The following is a 16120-nucleotide window of genomic DNA, read 5'->3' as shown; positions in this document are numbered from 1 at the left end:
CAATATTCCAGTCATGTGGTATGACCCCTCAATAGATAGATGTATTATAAATCCTTACTACCAGACTAGCAATCTCATGTGCCAGTTCTTTTAGTATTCTGGGATGGAAATTGTCCGGTCTCCCTAATTTGAGTGCATTAAGATCTTTAAGTTTTCTTGCAACTCAGATGTGGTCATTTCTATTTCTAGACACTCATTTTCATCATCCATACTGCTTTCATATGCATGTTCCATATTATCATAGTAATGGAAAACTGAGGCAAAGTATTAATTTAGTTTTGGGGCAACACCTAGATTATCTTTAATCTTCTTCCCATCTACACTGCATAGCAGCCCAAACTCATCCTTCCTTATTCATAGATTCATAGATATTTAGGTCAGAAGGGACCATTATGATCATCTAGTCTGACCTCCTGCACAATGCAGGCCACAGAATTTCACCCACCACTCCTAAAAAAGACCTCACACCTATATCTGTGCTATTGAAGTCCTCAAATTGTAGTTTGAAGACCTCAAGGAGCAGAGAATCCTCCAGCAAGTGACCCGTGCCCCATGCTACAGAGGAAGGCGAAAAACCTCCAGGGCCTTCCAATCTGCCCTGGAGGAAAATTCCTTCCCGACCCCAAATATGGCGATCAGCTAAACCCTGAGCATATGGGCAAGATTCATCAGCCAGATACTACATTCTTTACTTATTCTATAAGTTTCTATACTTATTCTTTTTATTTATATCTATATTTATATTAAAAAAACCCTCAATTTAATTTTCCTTGGCAAGAGCTAATTCAGCTTGACTTCACAATTCTCACTTTATTCCTACATTTTGTAAACTTCCAGCTTTCTTTGCTGATCAGCCCCTTTTTCCATTTCCTATAGGCTCTCTTCTTACTCCTAATAATCACTTTGAGGTGGTTATTTATCCAGCTGATCTGAGTCTGAGCCTTTCCCTACAAGTTTTTTCCCTCTTTCTTAGGATGAAAATTTAGTATAGTTTTTGTATAGTTCATCTGAAGAAATTTCAAGGCTCTTCTGCATTTAAGTCCTTGAGTTCTTCAATCCAGCTGCCTCCTTTAACTAATTCCCTTAACTTTCCAAAATTTGGCCTTTTGAAATAAAATATCATAGTTGACCATATGGTTTTGATTATACTTCCATTTAATGTAACCTGAATCAACTCGTGATCACTCAAACCAACGTTATTTCTACGACCAGCTCTTCTATGATGTCCTCATTACTTATTAAATCCAAGTCTAAAATTGCATCAGCTCTTGTGGTTCAGTGAGGATTTGATGAAGAAAACTGTCATCTATCACATCGCAGAATAACTGAGCCCCACTAGTCTTAGTAGCATTTATTCTCCAATCTGTTTCCAGGAAGTTAGTTTCCCATTGTGACACAATTCCCAAAAGTATTTATTAAGGCTGTCAATTAATTGCAGTTAACGTCTGCGATTAACTGAAAGCAAAATTAATGCATTCATTTTTTAAAGGGTGTCAATCACATACCTGCAGGCGGGGCAGGAGCCATCCCCAGCAGGAGGCTAAAGCCCCAGCCCACAGCTCTGGAGCCAGCGGAGATACTCGAGCAGCCCCAGCCCACAGCATCCTGGGCAGAAGGGGGACTGGAGCAGCCCCAGCCTGCTGCTTCACAGGCGGCGGAGGGGCTGGAGCAGGATAGCACTGGAGGTGACGGCAGGGCTGGAGCAGCCCCAGCATGCAGCTTCCTGGGCAGAATGGGGGCTGGAGCTCCACACCCCACCGGTGGCTGGAGTCCTGAGCAGGGCTGAATCCCAGAGAGCCCAGCCCTGACCCTATATTTGAAAATATAGAAAACCCCCCAAAAATTTATATAAATGGTGTTCTAATATTGTTTAACAGTGCGATTAAAACTGCAGTTAATCATGATGAATTTTTTTAATCGCTTGACAACCCTAGTATTTATTTCTCTAACAATATTAGATTCATTACTATTCATATACGAATCTGACCCTGGGATGTATAGCAGACCTCTAACACTATCCCAATAAAACCTCTTTCACAATCCTTCCCCAAAGTGATTTTGACCCAGACAGATTCTGTTTTGTCCATACTATTCGTATGTCTTTACAGTTTACTGCTTCATTGACATACAGTGCTATCCCACCACCTTTACCTTTGTTCTCATGTCTTCTAAACAGTGCATACACTTCAATACCTATGTTCCAGTCATGAGTGCTATTCCACAAGGTTTCTGTAATCGCTCTATAACTGGTTTGACCTGCACCTGTAGTTCTAGTTCCTCTATTTTTTTGCCCAGACTCGCTGCATTTGTGTACAAGCATTCCAGTTTCCCTCAGACCTCATCCAGTTTTCTAGCTTGTGGTGTTCCATTATCTCTTGTTATATCTTCCATTAGCTGATTTTGCAGCTCCTATGTATTGAAACCAATCATGGAGTTTTCACATGTTTTTCCCAACCTTCTCCCCTCATCTCCTAGTTTAAAGCCCTTACCAGTCATGCCAGCCTTGAGCCCAGAACGTTAATATCTCAGGTACTCAAGTGGAGTCCCTCAGTTGAGTTCAACACTATTTCTATAAATGCCTTCCAGTGGTCGATCATCCCATAACCTTCCTCCTAGCCCAGTCCTTGACCCATATGTTTACCTTTATTATCTTGTTACACCTTCGCTAGGAACTGGAGTTATTCTGCTGAAAATCACCTGAGTTTCCGCTTCTTTAAGCGCCTTACCCAGTCGAGCGTAGTCTTCCTTGATCTATTCCGATCGGTATCTAGCAGAGTCATTTATCCTGACATGCAGCACAATCAGTGGATTTTTCCCCACTCGCATCAGGATCTTCTTCAGCCTCACGTCCACATCTCGTATCCTTGCTCCTGGGAGACTGCACACTCTTCTGTCCTCTGGATCTGGTCTGGTCACAGCCCTTTTGTTTCTTCTGAGTATGGAGTCCCACATAACATAGACCTGTCTCTTCCTGGTATTGGTATGAATCTGTTATATGTTCTCTCGCAGTCCTCTGTGCATCATCCTCCCATTTTTCCTCAGGTTCCAGTCCCTGGCTATCTCATTCCTCTCTTCAGCATCTTTTGCCTGTTTCTTGTCCCTGTCCCTCAGTGTAGTGGAGGGAAAATGTAGCTGTTTATGGAATAAAATAGCCTTTGAAAGGGAACTTGCCTAAATTTTGCTGATAATTATTCTATTCCTCATTAAATAATACTATGGAAAAGGTTTTTTAAAAATTGGAAATACACTACTCTTCAAGTACCCTCCACCACAACCATTACCTAAAGATCTTGACTGAAACCAAAATATGGTGGTCCTTAGATTTGGGAAATCCAAATTTTCAGAATTTATTACAAATTCTGATTTCCTTGTACCTTAAACGTAATATTCATTATTAGATTATTTTTTAAAATCTGTTTCATTATCATTCTTATTCCCTTTCAACGCAACAAGAAAGGGAAAACATAGAAAAGCCAAATTTAAATTACGTTGGTCCTGCTTTAGTTGGCATCTCAAAATTCCCTTGAACAATCTTTTGTTGAGGATCAATAGCTCTGAGTAGGGAAGTGTAGTTTAGATTAAGCAAGGGTTCTGCATTATCACAAAAGTAAATATGAGAATGTTTGGCAAGATGATGGAAGGATATGGTTTCTTCTTCCCATCCTGAGTCAGGGAAACTCAGGAATGAAATATTTTGTTGTACGGTCTTCCTTGATCAGACTTTGAAGTGTCTCCCCTTCTTCCTCAAAATCATTATTTGTTTCTTGAAAAGGTCCTTAATATGTCCAAGTAATCTGATTCTCGCGATCTATAGACCTAGAATTCCTCATTTTAATATAGACTCCAGCAAACAGTTATCCACATGGAGGATAAAAGGAAAAAATATTAATATATAATTTTTTTTGTCTTTGGGATTTAAAATTAAAATACTACTACTATTTGACAACCAAATGATTGTGTCCTTTATACATTCAAAATTTTGTACACTAAATAGTGAAGAACCTGAATAGAAACACAATTGTACCCAAAGACACATTTATTTTCATATTTTTTTAATTCGTCTGTCACCACACACACAATCTTCCCATCACTATTTAAATTTTTCATCTCAAGCCTAAATTGTAACCTGTGATAATATTTTTAAGAATAATTCTAACCCTCCCCAGATTTCACTTTTAGCAGTTCAGGGACATTCTTATTGTTCCTGTGGTCTCTGATCTGAGCTCCAACTTTGTAAAGAATAGATATTTAAAATTCTGGGCACGCATTCAATGAGATTATAAACATTTTCAAGGTAAAAAAAAATGTAGCCTGAACTATTTGGCAATTTTCCCTTTATTATAAGGAACACTTGAAATAAGAAAATTGAGAACATAGCAATTTTATGCCTTGTAGAGTATTCTGAAATTAGCTCAGAGTACTGTAGGCCTAAGATTTCAGTGTGTGTTATATTCTGCCTATGTAGGTGTTTAAAGTGAAAAGTGGAGAGAAGCTTCTCGAAATAAAGGCTCATGATGATGAAGTACTTTGCTGCACTTTCTCTGTAGATGACAGATTTGTTGCAACTTGTTCAGTGGATAAAAAAGTGAAGGTAAGGCAATGGTGGTGAGCACTTTTCCTCAGAGTAGAACAAGTAATTCTGTTTCTAAACTTGAACCAATTTAACTTGAACCAATTTTAAGATCTTTTGTTTATACCTTATGTGGAGAACAAGTATTATAGGTACTGTTTTTCAACTTGAAAATATTTTTAAATGACATGCTTTTATTTTAGATGTGCTTAATTTAAAGCATAGTTTTGTGTAAAGCATAATTTACTATCGTATTCTCTTATAAGATGATTCTGTAGTCTGACTGGAGCATAATAATATCTGAGTGTGTGAACAGAATCATTACAACATGAGTGACATCAGTGTCATAATAACTTCCTTCGTGCTTGTTGCCGGTATTGTTTCACTTGCTTCTGTTTGTCTTGTTTGGTTTTTTAGGCTGCTTCTGTATATTTCTTTAGTATTGTAGTAGGATCATATATGAAATTCGGATCTTTTACTCAAGAATGTTTTCTAAAGTCACCTCGGTTTTTCAGATGTTTCAACAAGGTGCAGGCCTGTCCATTTTAGTAATACCCTAAGACTATATTTTGGCAAGAGTGAATTGATGTGAAAAGATAGTTCCAAGCATCTTGTTGGGATCATATTTTTAGTAAAAGCTTATTGTCAGACCACTGTTATTTTTAAAAGCATCCTCTATTTTCCTCTCTTAGCCACAAATTGTTATTACTTGGACATAACAATATTTTTCATTTTTTAATGTAAAAATTTCACATTTTCCCCATCTTCTTTCAAATATTACTGGGAGAAATACTGTTAAATAGTTACAAACTTATGAGAAAAGTGCATGTAATTTATATTAAATATTCCAGCATAGTTGTAAAAAATATCCAACAAAAACACACCCTGTTGTTTTTAATAACTGTATAGAATATATTTCAAACAGTTTTTTTTGGTTGTTTAAATCAATTCTGTTTAGATCTGGAACTCAAGAACAGGTCAGCTCGTACAGGTATACGAAGAACATGTAGAACAGGTCAACTGCTGCCAGTTTAACAACAGAAATGATCAACTTCTCTTAGCCACCTGCTCAAATGATACTTACATCAAAGTAAGTGGGAAATGCTGAGATTATTTTTATGCTGCTTACTATTAAAAATGAATTGTTGTAAATGTACATGCACTTTATAATCACCTTAAAACAAGTTCCTTGACTCAAAAAGCTGACTCTGTAAGTTATTGGATAAGACAAACGTATGACACAACACATGACAACAATGCAGGTAAGGAAGAATATAGTGATAATTCATCAGAAGGTAGGTGGAATTCTTAGAAGTGGGTTTTTACAGGGGCTACCGAGAAGGTGGAGTGGCACTTAGCTTAGAGAACAAGGATGCTTCCCCAGCAGTAGGGGACAGTATGCTAAAAGGTATGACAATGAGAATTTGGGAAAAGGCTAATGGAAAAGATTGGGAATGGAGTAGTGATAAGAGCAGAAAGTTTGGAGAAGGAAAGATTATGTGTGATCTTCTAATTCAAGATCCTGATCCTTCCTTAGATGTCAGAGTGTACAAAAAGCTATTGAAGAGGCTCCAGGGGGAAGAGGGTTATGGTGAAGTAGCAAAAGAAATAGATGTTTTTAGCAACTGCATTTTGGAATGATTGGGAGCAGTGGGTGGAAGAAGTGAATCAAAAAAATCAGAAAGGTAAACTGTAGTAATTAAGGCAAAAATGACCAATGCGTGGAAGATTATTTTAGCTATTGTGTTGGATTATAACTATAATAAGAAGAGGAACCAAATGACTTAAGAGACTGGAAATGAGAAAGAGATGGACGAATCAGATGACACCTGGGTTGCAGAAAATAAGAATTGATAGTAAAAAGTAGTTGTTGACAGAGGTGAGTCAGATGACAAAGATTAGAAGAGATTCAGTTTTGGAGAGACTGTGTTTTAAGATTGTACTTGGACATCCTAGAGCAGGGGCTGGCAAACTTTTTGGCCTGAGGGCCACATCGGCTTTCTGAAATTGTATGGAGGGCTGGTTAGGGGAGGCTGTGCCTCCCCAAACAGCCAGGCATGGCCCGCCCCCCACCCTGTATCTGACCCGCTCCTGCTTCTTGCCCCCGACAGCTCCCCCAGGACCCTGCCCCTGACGGCCCCTAACCCACCCTTCCCTGTCCCCTGATGGCCCTCCGCCGCCCCATCCAAACCCTCCCCTTCCTGATGGGGGCCCCCCCAGGACCCCTGCCCCCATTCAACCACCCTGTTCCCTGTCCTCTGACTCCTCCGACCCCTATCCACACCCCTGCCCACCACCCCCAAACTCCCCTGCCCTCTATCCAAACACCCCCTTGCCCGCCGCTCCCTGCCTCCTTACTGCGCTGCCTGGAACATTGGTGGCTGGCACCGCGGCTGCACCAGGACAGGCAGCCATGCATCACAGAGCACCGGGTCCAGCCGGGATCTGTAGCTGCACTGCCCCAGGAGCTCACTGCGGGGGGGACAGGGGGAGAGGGGCCGGGGGCTAGCCTCCTGGGCCAGAAGCTCAGGGGCCAGACAGGATGGTCCCACGGGCCGGATGTGGCCCGCAGGCCATAGTTTGCCCACCTCTGTCCTAGAGGATATGTCTGAGGGGACTCTTGAGATGTGAAGTATGACCATTTGGGACAGGCTGGAGTGATAGATTTAGATGTTTCCTCTATAAAAGTAGTAATAACCATGGGAATGGATGAGGTGTTAGGATAGTGGCCAAGATTTTCATGTGATTAGTGACTTTGTATGCCTCAATTTTTGAGATACCTTAAAGGGACCTGATTTTTTCAAAAAGTGCTCAACACCTACCCACTTATTAAAAATTCAGGCCCTTTTAAGATATCTCAAATTGGGCACCCAAAATTACCAAGTCACTCTTAAAGTATCTTGTCTGATGCACTAGAGAAGATCGAGGGCAGAAACCTAGGTAGTGCCAATACAAAGGACAAAAGGAAGAAAGAAGAGCTGCTAAAAGTAATGCTGAAAGGCCAGTTAGGATGAGAATTGAGAGAGATCATAGACTCAGAGAAATGAGGAGAGTGATATCAAAAAGTTCAAAAGTCAGCAGACAAAGAAAAATTATAGTGTCCTTTTGATTTAGTTAGCAGGTCATTAAGGGTGGTTTCAGTAGAGTACATTAATAGGATGTAAGACTATTTGAGGGGATCAGATTGAGTTTAGGAATTGTTAATAAACTGCTCCTGAACTTGGAAGACAAGAGGAAGATAAGATAAAAGGGAGGTAGTTTTAAGAAGCATTGGGATCAAGGCAAACTTTCCATACCCTCTCTCTCTCTCCCTCAAGGGCCTTGTCTTCATTACGGGGGAAAAAAAGCATGTTCTTAGTTTGAGTTAGTTAATTCAAGAGAATTGAAAACTTGAGGTAAATCCTAGTGAAGACCGGTAATTTTTAGTTTTCACATGAGTTGGTAGGTCAAGGTAAGACATTTGGAAATCTCAGCCTAAAAGTTCAGGTAACTTAAAAAATGAGTGTTGCCACTGGCTTCCCTGTGTTGCTGTGAATGTGAAGAAAAATCTGAATTAAAGCTTTTCTTCAGTTTTTGAACGTGGATTCCTGTTTTGGGTAGGAAAGTTTTTGATGTTCTTAGCTTTAGATTGGTTTTTGGTTAAACAGCAGTTGTGTTGTGTTTACTTTTTATGCAGCTTTGGAATTTGAACAAAAAGCATTGTCGAAATACAATGTTTGGTCACTTAAATTCTGTCAGTCACTGCAAATTTTCACCAGATGACAAATATGTGGCTAGTTGCTCAGCAGATGGAACATTAAAGGTATGCTTTGTAAATAACCAGTGTGTTTTTTATAATGGAAATTTATATTTTAACACTGTGTTGTATTCAGTAATCTCAAAGCCTTTTACAAATGTTAATGAATTAAGCCTAGTATTTTCACTGTGAGGTAGCTCAGTGGCATTCCTATTTTAAAGATGAGAAACCAAGGATCCAGAGGTTAAATGGCTCACTAACGGTCACAGAGTAATTCTGTGTCATAGATGGAAATAGAACTCAGGGTGTCTCATTTTTAGTCCTTTATCTTCACCATCCTTCCTGTCATGTAACTTTTCTAACTGAGAGAATGATTTTTGGGATACATTTTTAAATCATATGTGTGTAATAGAAAATTTAGATTTATTGGAAAAGAGATCTGACATATAAAAATATATCTTCAATAAGATAGTCAGGAATTCCTAACATTCATTGTATTCTTGAATTTAATGTAATTTTACACAAACCAGCTGAAGCAAAGCAGTGTTTTTGTTTTTGGTTTTTGTTTGTTTGTTTTTTTGGAGGTTAAGGTAGCTCTTTTCCCCAATACTGTAATGTTTTCTTCTTTTAAAAAAGGAGGTATAGTTGCCAATTACGACGTAAAGCTTGTACCATTTTAGAATCACTGTTCAAAGAAGCTTTTATCTTGCCATAAGAGAGCTAAATCAGGAATGTTAAAGAGCTGCTAGTGCTATTGTAGCTGCTGTTAAAAAATAAAAGTTAAAAGTGGTTGAGTTTGTTTTTCGTGAATGCATCAATGAGATCTGGGGACCGAGCTTGAAAAATATATCAGAAACCTTTTTAGCTGGTAGATTTAAATACTGGCTAGAGGCTGACTGTCTGTATCCTCCTTAGCTGAGTCCAGGTACAATATCCTGGCCAGAAACCTGGAATTCTCCCTGATTGGAAGTAGTCCCGCCATAAAACAGTCCCCATCTTTCATGTCAGCTTTGGCTTGTGGTTACTTGGTGCTCTTCCCAAACCTAGGCAGCTGGGAAGAAGTGAAAGCTTTGCTTGCTTGCTTACTTCTTGCCCTTTTCTCCCAGCTGTTAGGGAAAAATTGTTGCTGTTTCTTGTCTTTCTCCCACACTTCTTTCCTTTTTCTGTTCTACCACTGTGCCAGCCGAGAGGAGATTTAGCTTTTCTCTTGTCTCCACCCCTTGCTGCTGTGATTGGGGCAGGATCCCTTGATTCTTCTGTGCTACTTGTATGCTTCTGTGGGAACAAAGAACAATCACTTTGGATAGCTGCTCAGAGAAACTATACAAAGAAGCCAGCCAGGTGGGCATTGTTAATTCTGTAGCATGCTTCAGGGAAGCAGGACATTTTAAAAGCAAAATACTCACAAAGAATGAGTGCCAGCAAACTATTCCAACATCAACTCATTCAGGGCAAGTTTATATACATAATTCCTTTAGTATCTCATTTCGGTACACCAGTCCCCCTTGTGCTGAGCTTCTTACACAACGTAAAGTTAAACTTGCCTGCTGCAGACAGATCTAATTTGGGTGTCATATAGTCCATCTTGAGAGCAGTTTAATCATGGTCACACTTCAGAATAATAATGTCAGTACAGTAAACTACCCTTGAAAAATGTGCCTAGTTTACTAGGACTCCATTTATATCCAGTATGTATTTTTTGACATGGACACATATTCATTCTAACCATTCTAAGAATTTTCAGTCTGTATTTTTGAATTCTTGCATTTACAATGAAGCACTTGATATGCTGTGACATAATCTTTAGTTTCAAACGTTAGTTTCAATATATTTTCTTCTTTTAAGACTCCAGTGCTGGAGAACAATTTGTTTACCTTCATCTATCATTCATCTTTCTGGCGAGGGAAGTTCAAATTCTACACCTTAACCTCTGAATATTCAGCCTGTGATTTCACTTCCTGAGAGCACATAGCAGAAGATATGAAAGCCACATCTTTTACTATATCAGAAAAATCAGTCTAATCTGCCTCTTTCTTTTAGTTAATACTGTGCAGCATTGTCTGCTATTTGTGCAATTGTATGCTCAAAAGTGGAGGATCCCTTTTTGCCAGTGCTCTTTTTCAGTACAGTCAAGGTCAAAGTCACATATATGTGTTACTACTCTGGGGTGGAGGATTATCTGTGTTTGTTGTTCTACAGGTAAAGTTAATTTGAGTTCTTGCAAATAAAAATCTCACTTCCGTCACAGGGCTTAGGTGACTACTGTTATGTTATTACTTAAATTGTCTAGAATTGTGTGTGCTTTATTTCTATTTTGGGGCTTATTGTTGATGATAAATATTCTCATTTAGCCGTAAAGGGAAATCTAGATAAATAACTTTTGTAAAAAGAAAAAAGTTGCTCACAAGGTTTGGCTATGATGTTTAATAAACTACCATTCACTTGTGAGTATCTCAACAAAAGTTGGATAAATGTCAGGTAAAGAAGGGAGTTTGATAGTACATCTGGTAGAATTTTAGGGTTACCATAGGCAATTGTATTTTCTCGGTTTCTAAAAGTCAATAGTAGCTGGCCTGGCCTATAGTTTTACTATGACCTCAGTGCTTCCCACTGAAGGGATTGTGTCGATAGTTTTAAAATAATAGATTGATAGGAAAAAAATATATAAAATATGCAAACAGATACACAAGTGTAATATTTGAATAAGGAAGTTTTGATGGAAAAATTGCAACTAAGTCCCCATGGAATGTGTAAAATAAGTTTATGTAGACATTCAGTACAAAGTTTTTCAATTACCAAACTGGAAATTTCTTCAAAACATTTTAATTTAATACAAAATAGTCTTGTACATAATGGCGTATATATTAAACATCATGCCTAAGGAACGTATGTTGTGCTGTTTTTACTTTGTGGTGTGGACATGAAAAACTACAATAAATGTAATCCATAAACGAAAACATGTTTTCTGTTAGGGATTATAAAATAGTCTTGCATTTTAAACCCAGAAATGTTAGGTTTTTCTCTGAAAATATGTTTATAATAACTTTGAGGGAAAACTGCTTTGTGCAATTTTAATATTTAATAGCTAAACATAACCTATAACTAAATGCATTTCAAAAGCAACAAAGATTAAAGTGTATTACATTATGTTTTCCCCTGTCTTTTTTTTGGGGGGGAGGACAGGTGAGGTAGGGCATATAAGATCTTTTAATCTTTCCTTAAAAGTCAACATTTCAGACTTGCAATAATTTTGTTGATCTTTTCTGAAATTCTCCCAATTTTGCAATACCTTTCTGGTACACAAATGCTCAGAACTGAGTATGCTTTCAAGTGCAATCTCAACACAGCAGTGTAGAGGGGCGATCTTCTTTTCGCTCTGACCTGTTTGCATACAGGAATGTACAGCAACATTCTAGTTGATCTTGAAAATTAAATTAAAAATATTGTATGTGCTTTTTCATACTGTAATCGGTTAATGCTAATTTCTGTCATCTATACTAATTGATTTTTAAGGCTGATTTTAATATATTTGTTCTTGAAGCTTTGGGAAGTGTGTTCAGCAAATGAACTGAAAACTATTGATATAAAAGACTTCTTCAGAAATGCAGATGAACACCAAGATGATGTGGAAGTGTTAGTGAAGTGTTGCTCCTGGTCAGCAAATTGTGCTACAATAATGGTGGCAGCCAAAAACCGGCTTTTAGTAAGTACTTCATAATATTCAAACTCTTATTTCTTCCTGTGTTCTGTTTTGTTTTACTATACATATACAATGATGAGGTCTAAATTAGCTGGTTTCAGAGTAACAGCCGTGTTAGTCTGTATTCGCAAAAAGAAAAGGAGTACTTGTGGCACCTTAGAGACTAACCAATTTATTTGAGCATGAGCTTTCGTGAGCTACAGCTCAAGAAAGAGATCTTGGAGTCATTGCAGATAGCTCTCTGAAATCATCCACTCAATGTGCAGCGGCAGTCAAAAAAATGAACGGAATGTTGGGAATCATCAAGAAAGGAATAGTTAATAAGACAGAAAATATCATATTGCCTCTATATAAATACATGGTACGCCCACACCTTGAATACTGCATGCAGATATGGTCGCCCCATCTCAAAAAAGATGTATTGGAATTGGAAAAGGTTCAGAAAAGGGCAACAAAAATTATTAGGGGTATAGAACTGCTTCCATATGAGGAGAGATTAATAAGACTGGGACTTTTCAGGTTGGAAAAGAGGCGACTAAGGGGAGATATGATAGAGGTCTATAAAATCATAATACAAGAACAAGGGGCCACCAAATGAAATTAATAGGTAGCAGGTTTAAAACAAACATAAGAAAGTTATTTTTTCACGCAACGCACTGTCAACCTCTGGAACTCCTTGCCCCAGAAGTTGTTGTGAAGGCCAGTACGAGAACGGGGTTCAAAAGGGAGCTAGATAGGTCCATCAATGGCTATTAGCCAGGATGGGCAGGAATGGTGCCCTAGCCTGTTTGCCAGAAGCTCAGATAGGGTGACAGGGCATGGATCACTTGATGATAACCTGTCTGTTCATTCCCTTTGGGGCATCTGCCATTGGCCACTGTCAGAGGACAGGGTACTGGGATTGATGGACCTTTGGTCTGACCCAGTATGACCGTTCTTATGTTATTAGTCAAATTAAAAAAATACTTTGTTGCCAAAATGTGTGGTTTTTTGTTACAAATTGTTAGTGTAGGATAGCAGGAACATTTTATAGTATAAGGAGAAAAAAATATTTGAATTATGCTTGTTCCTACAGTGCAACTGTCCTGGAGATCAAGATTCACTAGTTTAGCTATGTGGGGGAGAGAGAGGTACAAGCAACTATGACCAGCCTATTCTTCTTCTTCTGAGGTAGCACTTAACAAAGTGGGGTGTGAAAAACTAGCAAGGCGCAGACAATGCAGATGATGTATAAATTAAGATCTGAAGGCCTTGTAGCAATATCTGGCAAGAGTCCAGGGATTTTCCAAAAGGAGGGGCCAATTTACGAAGTTTGGGAAATGCTGTTCTATGGATTGGTGGTAGGAACTGCACTAATGGCTGGAAGACTTGGAATGAAATATGGTGTACTAAGGAGGGGAAGCAATTCTGACTTTTGACTTTAAAATTTATAAAACAGCTCATTCAGAAATTGTATGGAGCTTTATAAATTAACCTGAAAGTTAAAACTGCTTGGTGAAAATTGTATTCTTGTTTAGGTCAGTAATCCTCACTAAAGCCATTGGTATTGTTCAGATGTAATCAATGGCAGTATTTGGCCCACAGTATTCTGCTAATATCAAACAAAAGGTTCTTTTGTTTTGAGAAAAGTGGAATAATATGTTTAGACTGTTTAGACCAGAGGTCTCAAACTCAAATGACCACGAGGGCCACATGAGGACAAGTGCATTGGCCTGAGGGCTGCATCACTGACACCCCACCCTCGCTGCCCCCGCCCCCACTCCACCCCTTCCCTGCTCCCATTCCAACCCCTTCCCTGAAGTCCCCACCCTAACTCCGCCCCCTCCCTGCCCCCAGGAGGCGCAGGAGGGGTGCGGGGTGTGGCAGGAGCTCAGGGCAGGGGGTTGGGGTGCAGGAGGAGTGTGGGATGCGGCCAGGCTCAGGGCAGGGGGTTGGGGTGCAGGCAGGGGGGTTGGCGCAGGGTGCGGCAGGGGGCTTACGGCAGGGAGTTGGGGGGCGGGGTGCAGGAGGGGTTCGAGCTCCAGCCCGGCGCCGCTTACTTAGAGTGGCTCTGGGGTGGCAGCGGCGCACACCTGGGCCAGGGCAGACTCCCTGCCTGCTGGCCCCACTCTGCTCCGCTCTGGGAAGCAGCCAGAACCATGTCCATGCGGCCCGGAGGGGAGCGGCGAGGGCACAGGGCTCCAGGCTCCGTGCGCTGCTTTTGCTGCTCCTCCAGGTACCTCCCCCGAAGCTCCCATTGGCTGTGGTTCTCCGTTCCCAGCCAATGGGAGCGGCGGGGGGTGGTGTCTGGAAGCCAGAGCAACACACGGAGCCCTCTGTGCCCTCCTCCCCCCCCTCGGACTGCAGGGACATTGTGCTGGCCGCTTCAGGGAGCGGCGTGGGACCATGGGGGGCAGTCCCACAGGCTGGATCCGGCCTGCAGGCTGTAGTTTGCCCAACCCTGGCCTGGAGGTAGGCTGGGGGGGGGCGGGGCGCAGGCCACTAGGCGGGCTGCAGGAAATAGCCTCGCGGCCCTCGGGTCACATGCAGCCCGCAGGCCGCGTGTTTGAGACCCCTGGTTTAGACCATGTTTTCATAAGTGCTGAGCACCTGCAGCTCCCGTTAACGTGTGTGCTCGGCACTTCTAGAAATCAGGTTCTGTATTACAAAGCGTGCAGTACTGCAAACCTCAAAAGTTTAAAAAAAAAAATTCAGACTCGACCCAAAATAGTGAATTAAAAAAATTAAACCATGTGTCTTTTGTCTTTCTGATTTTTGATCTCTTGCCCACCTCCAGTGTGTGTGTAAAAAGTATTGCCAACTTCGAAAAACTTGAGGTGAGTAAGGCAGTTTTGGCCCCTGCTGCAGGAGTTCTCATGTGAGGTCATAACCAAGATCAAGCCCTCATTGTGTCTGTACAATGCATAGCATGTGGTAAAAATTCCCTAACATGAAGATTTTAATCTAGTCTCAGAACATAGTGGTGAGTGTGACAGCAGAGCTGGAACTGGGACTTTCAAACTCATCTAACATAGGGTCTACTGAACTTCCATTATATGGGAACAACTTTTAATCCCTGCTGCGGTAGGAAAGATTCAAACTGGTAATCTAAAAATGAAAAGTGCTGTAGCTCAGCAGTGCTCTAAGGCCTTTGAGAACAAGGCTTGCTTTCTTGAAAGATAAATTTATTAAATCAAATTCTGTCCTTTCTGGAGTTCACTTATCTAAAGTGATAAGCTATTACCAGCAGGAGAGTGGGGTGGGGGGAGAGAAAACCTTTTGTAGTGGTAAACACCCATTTTTTCATGCTTTGTGTGTATAAAAAGATCTTCTATACTTTCCACAGTATGCATCCGATGAAGTGAGCTATAGCTCACGAAAGCTTATGCTCAAATAAATTAGTTAGTCTCTAAGGTGCCACAAGTACTCCTTTTCTTTTTGCGAATACAGACTAACACGGCTGTTACTCTGAATCCTGTTCTTACAAATTCCAGGGCCAGAAGGGACCATTTGATTATCTAGTCTGACCTGAATAACAGAGGTCATAGAACTTCTCCAAAATATTTTTCAGAACATATATTTTAGAAAAACATCCAATCTTGATTTAAAAATGGTCAGTGATGCAAATCTACAGTGCCCCTTGGTAAATTGTTCCAATGGTTAATTACTATAACTATTTAAAATACATGCCTTATTTCTAGTCAGAATTTATCTAGCTTCAGCTTCCAGCCATTGAATCATGTTATAGCTTTCCTTGATAAATTAAAGAGCCCATTATTAAATATTTGTTCCCTGTATAGATACTTACAGACTATAATCAAGTCACCCTTTAATCTTCTCTTTGTTAAGATCAAAGAGTTCAATCACTGTGAGGCATGTTTTCTAATCCTTTAATCATTCTTGTGGCTGTTCTCTGAACTCTCAAATTTATCAATATCCGTCTTAGAAGGATAGCTTCCATTAGCCAAAATACCAACACTAAAACTACAGCACTAAGACAAATACTAACACAAAATCCAAATTCCTTTCTAAATACAATATTTTGCAACGTAATTTATGCCAACAATTACTGCGGGGACTTTATACTAACTTGCATGCTTCTCCTGTCCCCCTTCCTCCCCCCACCCCCATACTG

General features: G+C 40.1%; 1 protein-coding gene across 5 annotated transcripts in view; it reads left to right on the top strand.

Annotated features, from left to right (window-relative positions):
* Positions 1–16120, top strand: part of APAF1 (apoptotic peptidase activating factor 1) — a 95423-nt gene that overhangs the window by 44536 nt on the left and 34767 nt on the right. For all 5 annotated transcript variants that reach the window (XR_014711975.1, XR_014711976.1, XM_084630435.1 and 2 more), the window contains 4 exons: positions 4466–4591; positions 5529–5660; positions 8247–8372; positions 11848–12009. Coding sequence is in view for 3 of the 5 variants with exons in the window: in XM_084630435.1 (XP_084486561.1) it covers positions 4466–4591; positions 5529–5660; positions 8247–8372; positions 11848–12009 (546 nt within the window). In the remaining 2 variants the exon portion in view is untranslated. The remainder of the gene's footprint in view (positions 1–4465; positions 4592–5528; positions 5661–8246; positions 8373–11847; positions 12010–16120) is intronic.

Source organism: Lepidochelys olivacea, assembly GCF_965140295.1.
Source record: "Lepidochelys olivacea isolate rLepOli2 genome assembly, chromosome: 1".
In the NCBI taxonomy this organism is placed as follows: Eukaryota; Metazoa; Chordata; order Testudines; family Cheloniidae; genus Lepidochelys; species Lepidochelys olivacea.
Note: the sequence above shows the minus strand (reverse complement) of the source record. Positions and strands in the feature narration are given on the sequence as shown.